Source organism: Passer montanus, unplaced genomic scaffold (genome assembly GCF_014805655.1).
Source record: "Passer montanus isolate IOZ18808 unplaced genomic scaffold, ASM1480565v1 scaffold66, whole genome shotgun sequence".
Lineage (NCBI taxonomy): Eukaryota > Metazoa > Chordata > Aves > Passeriformes > Passeridae > Passer > Passer montanus.
In genome coordinates, this window is record NW_024371704.1 from 959,926 (window position 1) to 973,578 (window position 13,653).

General features: G+C 40.4%; 1 protein-coding gene across 3 annotated transcripts in view; it reads right to left on the reverse strand.

Annotated features, from left to right (window-relative positions):
* The window catches only part of SPAG16 (sperm associated antigen 16), a 360,194-nt gene that overhangs the window by 89,967 nt on the left and 256,574 nt on the right, over positions 1 to 13,653 (reverse strand). For all 3 annotated transcript variants that reach the window (XM_039728694.1, XM_039728693.1, XM_039728695.1), the window contains one exon: positions 12,254 to 12,380. In XM_039728694.1, the coding sequence (XP_039584628.1) occupies positions 12,254 to 12,380 (127 nt within the window). The remainder of the gene's footprint in view (positions 1 to 12,253; positions 12,381 to 13,653) is intronic.

Genomic DNA, 13,653 nt, shown 5'->3' on the forward strand with positions numbered 1-13,653 from the left:
AGAGCTGTCTACTAATTTACTCAAATAAATGTGTTAATTAATGAAAAAAAATCAGCAGAACATTACATCAATCACAATACCTGCATCATAAGGCTCAGTGTTCCTGATTCACCCACTCCACATCAGATGCAGGAGCTGGAACAGCAAGGCTGTGAGTTTCTCAAGCCAGGTTGTTCACTCATTCCTGGCACTTGGAATGTTGTTCACTCTTCCCTGGCACAGGGAAGAAGGTGGAGGAGCCCCCTCAGCCACAGTGCTGAGCGAGGCCAGCACTGGCACAGACCTGCCTGCTTGGGGTCTGACTCAGAGGCTTCATCTGCTTAAATGAAGCCCATTATTTTGCTGGTCCATCAGCCAATGGACTCCTAATTGTGCCAGTGCCTAAAGTTAGCTTGCAAGCACAGCTAAAATACTAATCATTAATTTCAGTCACTTATAAATGCCTGTTATGCTATCAGGCACATTCCAAGTGCCACTCAGGATGACTGGCTATGGCATGGAATTGAAGGAAAAAGAATACACAATAGAAAAAAATAAAACCCCTCAATACTGGACACAAAATGGAGAAGTTAATAATTCCACTGATGCAAGAAAAGACCTGTTTGGCCAAATATACATAATAGTGTACCAGAGTTTTAAGGAGACAGCTGGGACTGCAGTCTGGAACACAGAAAAGGATGGGCTTCAATAAAAGGCTGTTATCAACTCCTACTACTACAGCTCTACCAGGCAGTAGAAGGCAATGGATTTAACAGACTATGTTTTAAGCTCCTCTTTTTTTTCACGGACTGCAGAGCAAAATTCTCAAATTCAGTGAACCTTGTACTCCCAGGACAGTGTTAACAATTTAACTCCTAATTTTAACACCCAACTTCAGATGCACATCAGCTGAGCAACCGAAACACTTTCTATTAGATAGATAGATGTCTTTGTTTGAAGGCATTGCTGACTCATTCCTTAGTGGGAATAGTCATCCATTCCTTTGAAGAAGAGGTCGTGCAATGTAAGCCAGGTGACTCACATAGCAATAGCTTAAATCCCTCTCCTCTGTGATGGATCCCAAAGGCACCTGTGCATTATTCCAGCCATCCCCAAGCAGCTGCAATCCCACCAGGAGAGCAGTGCAGAGAGCTGACTGCTTTTCTAACTCCTCAGACACAGCCTGGACAGGCTGGCTTGGCTACTTAACACGAAACACAAGTCCAAAATCTTAGAATGAGGTGATTAAATATTTGCCAGAAGCAGAAAGTATTCAAACAGGAGTTTAATAAAACATTAAATATGAAATTAACTGAAATTGCTCCTGAAGCAACTGCTTAGCCTGGTCCAAGGAGCAGAGGAATGGAAGGTGGCAAATGTGACAGCAAGTTCTGAAAAGAGCCTGAGAGACTGCCAGCTGGTACCTGGAATTTATTTACAGGTCCAATAAACTCAGTTGTATAATAAGGAGCAGATTGAGCTGATGCATGGGGAAATGCATTACCACAGTGAGGAGTTATCATAGCTTTTACAGCACAAAAATTGATCAGAATTTGGCTCTTTGATAGTGCCGAGAAGCACAGGAGTAAGGGTGACCTGGCTGACATAAGATACTTGAATTCCCAACAGTTTTGATGACCAAAGTTGGAGGGGGTGGGAAATGGAATCTCTCCAATAGGACAGACAAGTGAGAAAAATGCAGATTACCAGAAGAATGTGACATTTATTCTGGGACCTGTGCTAGTCAGCATATCAAAAATTTCTTTTTCTTAAAGGATGTGAAGGTGAACACTGAGAATGTAAAATTACTCATGTTTTTCAACAAAAAAGCACATTTTGCAGAATGATTGAAGAATCCCAAGATGCTAGATTAAATAATAGAAAGGCAGATGGAACTGAATTCTGAGAAACATTAAATGATTCAAATAAACAAAAGTATTCTTAATTATACAAATCCGGTAACAGACAGTAAATTAGCCTTTGTCATTCAGGAGAGAGATCTCCCAGCCACGATGGATATTTCTTTGAAAACGTCACATTGTCATAATGTCAAGGTTTAAGATTGGGAGAAAACCCCAAAAGCTAAAGAGGAAATGAAAAAAAAAACTTTTTAGGCCTCTATGTAAAACCCTGATTTAAGCACATTTTGAAAAAATCATACCCGACTCATTCCTCTTCTCCACTGTTAAAAGAAGTACCCAAAATAAGATTTACAGGAGAGCAACAAATGAAGAAAAAGGAGACATGGCTTATGTATTCAGGAGATTAAATAGACACAGACTCTTCAGCTCCACAAAGAGAGCAGGGAAGATGTGCCAGCAGGAAGAGGTTGAGCAAGGAACAATTATTCAATAATTCCCACAGTATGAGAATCAGAATGTATCATTAAGAGATTTAAAGCACAGGCAGGGAGGTACTTCCACATGGATAAGGGATCTGCTGGAAATACAAAGAAGTGCCAAAGCAGAAGTTTCACAGAGGAGAGATCCGGAGAGGGCCAGGGAAACCACAGCATTTCCTGAGTTTATCTCTTTGCCCTCTGCATCTCCTCCTGCCCAGTGCCAGAGCTGGTCACTGCCACCACAGGCCAGAAATGCTCTGCTTTTCTTTCTCTTCTGTGTTTTCAGGCAGGTCACCCAGGTATTGCACACATATTCACTTGCAATATAAAATGTCAAAGGGGGAAATTATGTTTGACATAAACCCAACATGAAAGAATTCACTGTCATCACGACCTCTTTGGTGTTCTAGAAGGGGGGAAAAAAGGATTAAGATATTTCCTTTTTTCACTCAGTTCAGTTTAGGAAGACTGAAAGTAAGTAGATTTTACACTAGTCCCCAAGAGCATGTGATATTCAGAGAGATAACAGCTCTACATAAAAGGTATTTTCATGAGTTGAAAAACAGGCAAAGAAATAAAGCAAGTTTATTGCAGAGGAAAAAAACCCCAAACAAACAAACAGCTCAAATATTCAAGTCAGGCATTGGAAACTGTTTATAGAACTTCTTTCCTTGCTTATTTTCCTATTCATCATTATGTATAATATTTTGCCACAGAAAAAGAAAGGGAAATAAAATACTTTATTTAGTTGCCCAAAAGTTTCAATACAAAAACTCTTTCTGCCCAGGAAATGACCATGGGCTTGCTGGTGAGAGCCTTTACAAAAGGATAGGCAATATTTATGAGCAGTTTGAAGGTTTCCTAGTGAATATCCATCTGGACAAAGTGGATATGCAAGCTTTGCACTCTTTCTCTCTCTCTCTCATTCCTAGGTCAGTTACCTAATCCTAAAATTACATCCAATTTTCTCTGAGGAATAGTACTGCATAAGTGTAAGTTAAATGCCTCAAAAGCATCTAAATCAGGATTTTCTTAGTAGTAGAACAGCCTTAAAAACAAATTAAAATCATGCTTTCATGACAAAGAGGATTTTGTCTCAGGCTTTGAATGCCTTTCAAGGAAATGGGTTTACTTTGTACCCATGCAGGCTTGACAAAAGGAGGCTGCACATGCTGTGGTGGGAGCAACTGGTGGCATTTTTCCCTTTTCAGCAAAGATGCTGCCAGGCAACTGCAGAGATGCCCTGAACTTTGTCTCACTCACCTTTCTCCACCTGCCTCTTGAAATGCAAGCAGGAGTCCCAGATTGGCCCATAAAAATAACAAGCACTGCTAGGACATCTGTATGGAGATTATATTGTTAATCAATACATTTTGCATAGCCCCATGGATCACTTGTTATTGATGATTATGCACTTTAGCTCCTGTGACAATTTGTCAATAAAATAAAAATAAAAAAAGGCTAAGGACAGCATGCTTTTAATTCAAAGATGATCTTTCTTGAAAAGAAGTGCCACTTTCCAAGCTCTGAAAAGACCTAGCTCATTAATATATTCCATTTACCAAGTGGAGGAGCTGTTCAAGGAATCAAAACTTTCTTGGTGGTCATAATACAGGTATCTGAAGGTGAATAATTTTCTTTTAGATTTGTTACTTTTAAAAATGAATATTGAAAAAAGAGGACATTTGCTAAAAAGGTAAGTTTTGAGTTACTGAAAGTGTGTTATTCAAACTCAGCATAGACTGGCATAGTTTTTACCCCCACAAAGGGGAAAGAAAAATGCTGGTTATGGACAGTTTTACCTATTTATTTTCTTTTTTTTAAAAATGCAACTGACATTTCATCTCCAAGTTTTAATCTAAAACATGAAATACTTTGCTTTCTAAGAGGGAAAAGAACAGTGGATGAACAGATCAAATTCCATAAATTATCCTTAAGTTTGAAACAGCATACTTGAGTTACTTAGGCAGTCACAAGAATTACTTTTGTCTCCAAAGCATCCCAGCCCCTCTGGACTCTTTCTCCTCTCTCAGGGTTTGCTTCCCTCAAACAAAATTGCCCAGGTTCTTTGTTTTCCTAAATGTGTTTTCTCCACTCCCAACACAAGTTTGGGTCAGCCCACAGAGCTCCCAGCTAACTAACGACTCTTGATGACTGATGAATTTATGTTTAATTTTGGCAGTGACAAAGATGCAATGGCTGTCCCCTTGCAGATTCCCTGACCTATCCAGTCCTTGGCAGAGAATGCCATGGCCCATATGGCCCATTCCCCCTTTCACACATAGAAAAGACCCACAAATACTAAAGCAATATTTCAGAAATCCTCTCCTTTATTACAGGATATGAATGATGAATGCACTATTGATCCTCCCTTTACATACAGATGCTGTACTCAAAACAGGACCTGGAGAGCTGTCGATATTTAAGAGGAGCTTTCATGGAAGAAAGGCTGTGATGACTTTCAGAGGTCCTTCATCCCTGACTGTCTGCAGGAGTAAGTTAATCAGGAGATGAAGCTCTTGTGTCTAAGCCAGGCTTGGAATGGAGCTGTGCAGTCTAAGTGAAAGTAAGGAGTTCTCTTTTATCACTGTAAATACATTCAAAGGGGGAATGGGCTAATTGCAGCACTCTGTGAGCTGGAATTAATATAAACAATAAATATAAAATAGAATCTGTGAACCTGGTAAAGTTACAAAAGCTGCAAATGTTAGAGATGAGAGGTTGAATACATTATTATTTTAAGACTTGTGCCTTGTTAAAATGAAATTAGGAAAAAAGCCAACTTCTTGCAAGCCATTTTAATTCAGTTTGTGGATAGCTGCTGGGGAATCAAAATTTTGATCAGTTATGCCCCACTTGGGATGAATAAAACTCCAATTTTCAGCTTCTGTTAGTTTAATACAAGGATGGCAAAATTCATGTGGACATTCCCTTCATTTACTCTTGGAACAAACAATTTGCTCATCACCACGTTTTGGCTGTCTGCCTGAACTGCTGGAACTGTTGCTTCTCCTTGAAGAATAACATTTAACCAGACAGATGATAACCCAGCCAACCTGAGGTCTTCAAAACCCCCCCTATCAGGTCAATATATTGCTCTAATGAGGAACAACCCTGGCTTCCAGAACATTGTTTTTGTGTGGGAAATCTGCAGGCAAGGGAGATGGGGATATTCAGGAGTACAGCCTGTACTTGAAAAAGGCTGGCTCTATTAAATAGCTGTCCATCTCCTGGCACTCCAGGGAAGGAAGCATGCCCCTCTAACAAAGATGAAGGGAATATCAATGGGGCTAATCTCTTCAAAGTGCTCAGTGCTCAAAGCAATCGCCTACAGTAGCACAGTCCCCACCCTCATTAGCTCAGCAAACACAGCCAGAGACAAAACACTATCTGCAATCAGGGCAAAAAATGTAAAATACAGGAGTTTCAAGCCACCTCCCTCTCCTTTCCAAAGGACAAATATTTCATACATTTTAAATTATGTCTGTACTGAAAATAAAATAATATATTTTAAGAATCCCTTTTCTTTCCCTTCCAGCATATTTAAATATTGTGGCATTTGCTCGTATTGAAAAATGGCCATGACACAACAGAAATACTGCACAGCACAACTCTCCCCCTGATCAACAGAGGGGGAAAATTCATTGCCAGCTTTCTCCCTTTGGCAAACTACAACAGTCAGAAATAAGGAGAGTGATAGTTTCCTATCCCATGAAACAAGGAGACAAAACAATCTGTCAATTGGTTCTTATTTGTGTAAGTTCAATCTACCCATTGCCTCCAAATTAAAGAATTTTTATGGTCAAGAAAACAGATGTTGTGAATGAGAAAAAATGGCATAGAGCAGCAGAGAGGCAAGCAGTGAGAATTATGAGACAAGGAATTACTGTTGAATAATTCAGTCTTGCAGCACATCCTTTTATTCCCATGCTGACCATAGGAGTAATTAAGGATGGTCAACAAATGCCGTAAGCACTCCTCAGGGAAGGAGGCTGACAGGGACGTCTTGTTGATCTGACTTCCGAGGCAAAGCAGCATGATCAGGGCTGGAAAATAGGTCATGGCTTGTATAAACCAACTCACACCACGCTGGAATCTCTCCAGGGAGCCCACTAATGGATTCACCAGTGCAAACACGTGGGCTGGGCAGGCTACCTGGGGACAAAACATCAATACTGGGGCAGTGTCAAACAGCACACAGCCGGGGCAACAGCATCTGCTCTGCCAAAGCAGGGATTTCACCTTGAGGCAACAAGGACTAAACCTTTTTCCCAGTGTGGCTGAGGTGAACCAGCCCACCAGTACTTCTTCTATCTAAAGTATCGCTTTTGAAAATCTTTGCCTTGTATAAAAACAGCTCGGTCAATAAATAGACTTGAAAGTTTATCTCCCACCCATCAGTTTAAAGTAGGGATCCACATTCAAACATGGACCAAACATGTATCACAGGCTTTAAAGGGGAGATTTATAAAGGGTTACTCAAGTTTAGACTGAAGAGAAATAGAACCAGAGGGGAAGGGACAAGACAAAGGAGAAATGGAGAGCCATCACAGCTTAAACTTGCCAGTGTAAAGCAAAAGGCCTGACTTTGTGTTCAGCCCTATCCCCTTTTGGAAGGAAAGAAAGGGAGTTTTCCCTGACTACTACTTGTCCAGATTCTGCAGGGGACAGAGGAGCCAGACACAGATCAGACACACAGCCCTGACACAGCACTTGCACATGAGCTGAAGCCAAGAGAAAAGTGAAGATGACCTAAAAGTGCTGATTATCAAATAATAAATGGCAAACTAAGATATGCAGGTGGCTGCATTTGTGCTCATTAAGCAAAATCTGTGAAAAAGTGGATCAATTATATTCAAAAGAAACAGATCATATGAATCTTTAGTTAGTACAAAAATCGGTGTATAGGGATGCAGGGAAAACACACAGATCTTGGAATGCTGACCACAGGAAAGCAAATGGTTCTGAAGGGACAGACATTAAGCAATTCCTGATGGGAACAAGGAGAGGAACGACTGATGTACAATTACAAATGGACTTGAAAAATGGACTGAATGAGAAGCAAAGCAGGTAGCAAAATAAGTCTCAATTCTCTATTTAAAGAGCAAACCTTTTAAAGACTTAAAAGATGTGCTCCAAACCCACAGCTTGGTCACCTTGCTGCCCTGTCAGGAAGAGTTACAGCACTGTAGCAAGACTGAACTTAGTAGTAACCAGAACTGGGAGTTGTCTGAGTGAAAAGGCAAGTACCAGGATAAATCCAAAGAATTGCACTCCTCCTGCATCCCCTGTTGCTGCACTAAAGAATTGGGATGATAGAGCACAGCCCACAGCAGAAACAAAGGCAAAAAGAAAGCAGGAAGGGGGGAGGAGAGATGTTTGGCTCATGGTGAGACTGGGGAAGGGGAAGAAAAAGCACTTACTTGAACAATTGTTTAATCCTTCATGTTTTGTTTTTCTCAAAACCCAGAATCAGTGATTAGAAGGTTGTGTTAATAGTCAAGAACTTCAATCAAGTAAAAATTACCCAAGTTGAGGCTGTATTGCCTGTGACAGCATATACATAGTCAGAATTGAGGCAGGAACTCAGGCATTGAACCACAAGGGGAAAAGCACCCTAAGGAATCAATTGATGTTATCAAGTAATCTGCCTTGGAGATTAAAGAACACAGAGCAATAAAGTTTGTAATGAAAAAAGCTTTTGAGTCAGAAATGGGAGGCATAGGGAAAAACACACATTAATGTCAGCACATAATTGCTCTATGTGGACAAAATCAGATGCCTCTAAAGAGATTACTGCTAAATTCTGTGCTAGAGGATTCTTCTCCTATTAAGAGTGACTTTAACTGTAATCAAAAGGAGACAAATACAAAAAGTAAGTCCCAGAAACTGCAAAACAAGCAAAGGGTAAAGCTCTTGTCCTGCTCCAGTTCTCTTCATACATGCACACAGTGGCCACAGTCACCTCCTGAGATCTGCAAGTTACAGGTGCACCCACTGCTGATTCGGCCTCTAAGTCCAAAATCCACTGTAGGCTTCCCAGCAAAGGAGGGCTTCTTCCATCCTAGAAAACTCTCCAGCCTACCAAGATGAAGCTTTATCTCCTCAGTGCCGCTTAAGGGGCATTAATTAATCAAAAATGTGAAGGAAAGGAGGAAAGAAGGAGCAAAGACAGACATCTGGCTCTGTCACCATAACACCAGCTTGTCTTTGTAGTCAGTACAGCAATCAAAATTGGGGAAATCTAAAAGAAAATTGAGAGGGCACCTCACTGCAAGACTGATTTGAAAGGACTACATTTGCCATTTCTGTTCTGGTATTTGTTACCAGATCAGGGATAAGAAAACTGTAATTTTGGAACTTTACCTGATGTCTTAAGATCTCTAATCTCCATGCCCCATTCCATGTGGGGATGCTTGTGGCTTTAACATTATCAGTAATAGCCCAAATAACATCAAATGCAAATACTGAAAATGCTCCAGCACTAACATTCCAGAAATCCTGTCAGTAATTCTGTGCTCAGTAAAAGGCTGGGTAACACAGAGATGAAAATCCATCTTTGCTATTTGACACCAAGAACAACTGCAGAGAAACAGCAAACAATTGCCAGCCATTGGACCAATGTTTGTCTTGTGGTAATGGTGCTGGTTGATGTCACGTGATGTGTAATTAAGCAAATGAAGCTTGCTTTCAGAGAGCAACACTGAGCAGTTGCCCTGACCCCACCATGGCTGACAGTGGTACCATCTGTTCACTGTCAACGTGTCTTCTGCATCCCTAGAAATGTTGTCTCCTAAAATAAACAGCTTGAATCACAAGATAATCATGATCCTGCCATTTCTCAACTTTCACATTCATTTACAGCTTTTACATTCTTTTAATCTACTTTTCCTCAGAATAAGACACGCACCTATGGCCCTTGGGAATGGTCAGAAGCATGGAAAGGTTATTTGTTCATGCTGAGAGCAACACAGCCCAGCCTGGATGGAGGCAGATTAAATGTTAACACCTCACTGTATCTCCAGAGCTCAAAATAAAGCAGTGCATTTTTCCAAATATTATTTGCTTGCCCTCGGCCCTGCTGTAACTGCTCTTGATTTTGGATTGTGGCTGTGAAGTGGGGCTTGTTTGGTTTGTTTGTTTTAATGTGCTGCGGCAATAAATAAATATATCATAGCACACACGCTGGAACCTTCTGCACCTTCTCTTACATATGCAATGCTAGGTTGTGATTAATCTCATTTACATTTTCTAAACAGCAACTAAAGGTAGTGACAAGAGGGTGCTCCAGGGATGCATGAATGCCATACAAGAATATATGCGTGTGGAGATGCTGTTGATTTGCACATAAAAAAGTGAATTTAGTTTAAAAATCAGTTATTCTGTGGTCCATCTTGCACAGTAACTCTGGTCAGTCATTCACAGCATGCAGAATTCAAAGGACATGTTAATTGTGTATGACATGAGAAAAATTTCTGATATTAAACACAGTATTGGAGAGCAATACCACCAGCAGGCTGAGTCCCAGGCAGCTCCATCACCACCTCTCACTGAAAGACCATGAGCTTGATGCAGAAAGTGCAGGACAAAGTAGAAAATCCCCATGAAGTGCAGTGGTAATTACTAATGTAATTATTTTCTGTTTATTCACAAGTATGGAAAAGTCCACCCTTAAGATGAGCTAAAGAAAAGCTGAGGCAGAGCACAGCTAAAGCAGAAACATTTATACACAACTTTTGCCACCAATTTATCTGAGTGTGGCTCTGATAAAGCAGGAAAGCAGAGCACAGCTAAAGCAGAAAGATTTATACACAACTTTTGTCACTAATTTATCTAAGATCTGAGTGTGGCTCTGATAAAGCAGGAAAGGGCTTTAGGCTGCTATTTAACTAACAATGCTGGTCAGGCATTTAGGCCAGGAACAGCAATCAGATCACTGGAGCCAGCAAGGCTCATCCCCAAAATTGCCATCGGGAGAACCCCAGTAACTCACAAACTCCACCTTTGGGAAGCACCTCCCACCTGGTGCACCTCATACCCACAAAGGTAACACCACTTAAAAATAAAAGGTGAGATGTGCTTGTCTGCACTACATTTGCAAAGATAATTACTTGAAAACAATACAAAGGAAAGCAAAACAAATTCTTCCATTAGCTGGGGCCCTCCTATCTCTGACCTCAATCTTGTTTGCTGATACCACCAAACTTTTCATAAACCTCTTCTATCATTATTAACTTTAAATAATTATTGAGCAGAAGAAAAAAACCTGCTCAACCATGGCTCTCTAATCTAGTAATTAAATCCACCTGTAAGAGCTGAACAATTTGTGTCTCTGACTATTAATGCAGTCAAGTATTTTACACTGAGTGGTGTAACATCAGCCAGAGAGACTGAGGGACACAGCTGGAAACTGAGCCATGTTTTGATAAGGAAAATCAACAGAGGCTGCTCCACAGGCAGAGGTCCTGACTGAGGCAGATGTCCCATTCCCAACAGGCTGTTAAACACAGGATATCTTTTATCTGCTCTATCCCTCTTGCAGCAGGTACAGCGTGTTTCAGCCATGTATTTGCCTATCTCCAGCCAGCTGGAATTCCATCCTTTTGCATTCTGCCTCTCTGTGATCATCCACCCCAATCTGATATCTCTGTTGTGTGGTTACCCCTGCAGAGTAAATTTTGGATTTTGTCCAAATGATGGAAAAACGTGCCCATTTAGACTACCTGAAGCTGATAACCTTTCTAATGAAAAGTTCCCATCTGGCAGAAATATTGCAACTGCGTTTTTCAGGGGTGTGGTTCCACTGCAAATGACCCAACGTTATACACCATAAACAAAGATGTGAAACTTCTTCAAATCCTCCTGAACAAAAAATGAGCTCTTATTCCAAATTGCACACATAAATACAATAGTGGTTAAACTTGTCTTTGGGAAACTGCCCAAAACTGGACACTGTCAATGTATCTTTTCTCCCTTTGAAAATCAAATACCTTATTTAATGATACAGCAGAGGGATCCATGAAATCACTACACAAATAATATGGAATTTGATGTCAAAGTTTCCTGCCAAGTGACTCAATATATTGATAATATGTATTCCACAGTATGTGGGTCATTATGACAAAACACCATCCTATTATTTTTCTTTAATGATTCCTTATCATTGCTCAAATTCTATCAAAGCTTTATGTTTTATGAACACATAATACAAATGTATACTTATTTTTCAATGTGCCTATATATATGATGTTATATATTATTGTATTATATCATGTTGCACTACCTTTGAGTAAAACCATTTCCTAAGCTAGGATCTAATTCTGTGCTGCAACAGGAATGCTTGTCTGTGCTTTGGAAGTGAAGATTGTTTTAAAACAAACATGTTTTAGAATGGCCCCTCTTCAAATGAAAATGCAATGTCCACTCACAGTATTGCTGACATGGTAATACATGGTTGATGATGAAAAATAACTGGTTAATTCAATTCCTTGTGCCTAGCAAGCAGCCCTGTCAGCACAATGAGGTTCTGAGGCACTTATAAGAGGACTTTGCAAGATTGTTATGAAACGCAATTCTAGAATAAGCAAATAAGAGAACAGTAATGGAGAATAAACACCACTGGAACACGGGTGATCTCACTAAGCTTTTTACCCCCATGGATCAGTTCTGTATTTTATGTAATAACATTGCAATTATTTGTACTTTTTGTTATCGTCGATTTTTCATTTTATATAAATGGAGCAGTAGTCCAACTTGGCAGTTTAGTCCATCAAAAACAAACGTATTGATCACTGCCTCAATCAGGCATTTCTTATTCAATATTAACACATCTGTGCTGCTTCACACGTTATCTGGCTCCAGAACTACACAGAGATCAGAGAGATTGCAAAACAAACCATGTTTTAGTGAGGAAAAGTTCTTTTAGAAGCCTACCAGAGCGATGAAAGGCCACCTGGTTGGCAGGATGGGGACCTGCGTCCAGGGAGAGAACCGGGAGCAACCTCCGCATGTCCCAGAGCTTCAGCACACCGGAGGTGTCACAGGAAGCAATGCTGTCCCCCTGCCAGAGATGGAAACAAGGTCAAGGCATTGCTTCTGTCCCTCTGTCAACAGCAAAGCCTCTGGCACGGGGCTGGCCAGCCACACACAGCAACTGGAGTTAAACAAAGAAATAAATAACCTGTTATATGTGAGGTTATCACAGCCTCTTATCAGCTCTGTTGGATTGAATAGCAACAAGACACCGTGACTTCTAAAGAGACCAGTTCAGGAGAAACTGGAAGTACAAAGGAGAAAAAGGTCATCCTCAATTCTGGCACCAGTGTCCCCTAAGAATAGGCCTTGTGGTTCTTTCTTCCCATGCAGCCACAGGATTGGCCTTTTAGCCCTGATTTTCACATGTTTTCCATGAGAAGAGTAAGATGAGAGCAGAACAGACACTCCTTCCCTGCTGTGTATTCCACAGACATGCTAAGGGACAACTCCCCATTCACTTCAGGGTCACATTGGATGGTCCTTCTGGTTTCCTTCCAGCTCAGAATATTCTGTGATTCTGTGAGAAACTCCCTCCTTTCAATGAGCCAGAAGCATGCAGGGACTATGCAAGGAAAGAGAGCAGGACCATGTCTCCCATGCCTCTGTTCAATATTAACTAAAGCCAAAACAAAGAAACAAACAAGACCCCCAGAAACAAACAAACAAACAAAAACCCCCCAAAAAAACCAAAGAAAAAACCCCAAACAAACAAAAAACACTCTACTCCACAAGAAAAAAAAACCCTAAACCAACCTCCCTCCCCCCAAAAACCAAACCCCTACCTAAAAAGATTTTTTTTTATTATGTAGCATATAAATAAATGCAAAAATGAAAGAAGGAAGGGTGAAGGATGCCCAAACATAACTTTGTTTAGCTAATTCCTCCCACTAGAACAGAAAGAGCTGCCCAGCTACCCATGTAGAAACATTTACTTTTCATTTGAACCTCCTAAATAAAGATTCAAACCCCTAAGGCAGTTCAGCTGGTGTGCACTCATAGTTACCAATGTCTTCTACAATTTGTGCAAGTGCAAGATTGTATTAAAGAATATTGTTTGGAAGGGGAATCACAATGATATGGGACTAAAAATCAGCTGAAACATGGGTCAGATACTGCATCCATGATTTAAAAAAAATAAATTCTTTTTTACATCTTCCACATAAATAGTACCTACAATAAAATGTGTGGTGCTTTCTAGCAAATAGAGGATTTAAGATCTTAAAATATCCATCAGCTTCTCAACTAGAAACTAATGGCTTGCAAAACACTATCCTGGTGTAAGTGTAATGAAAGCTTTA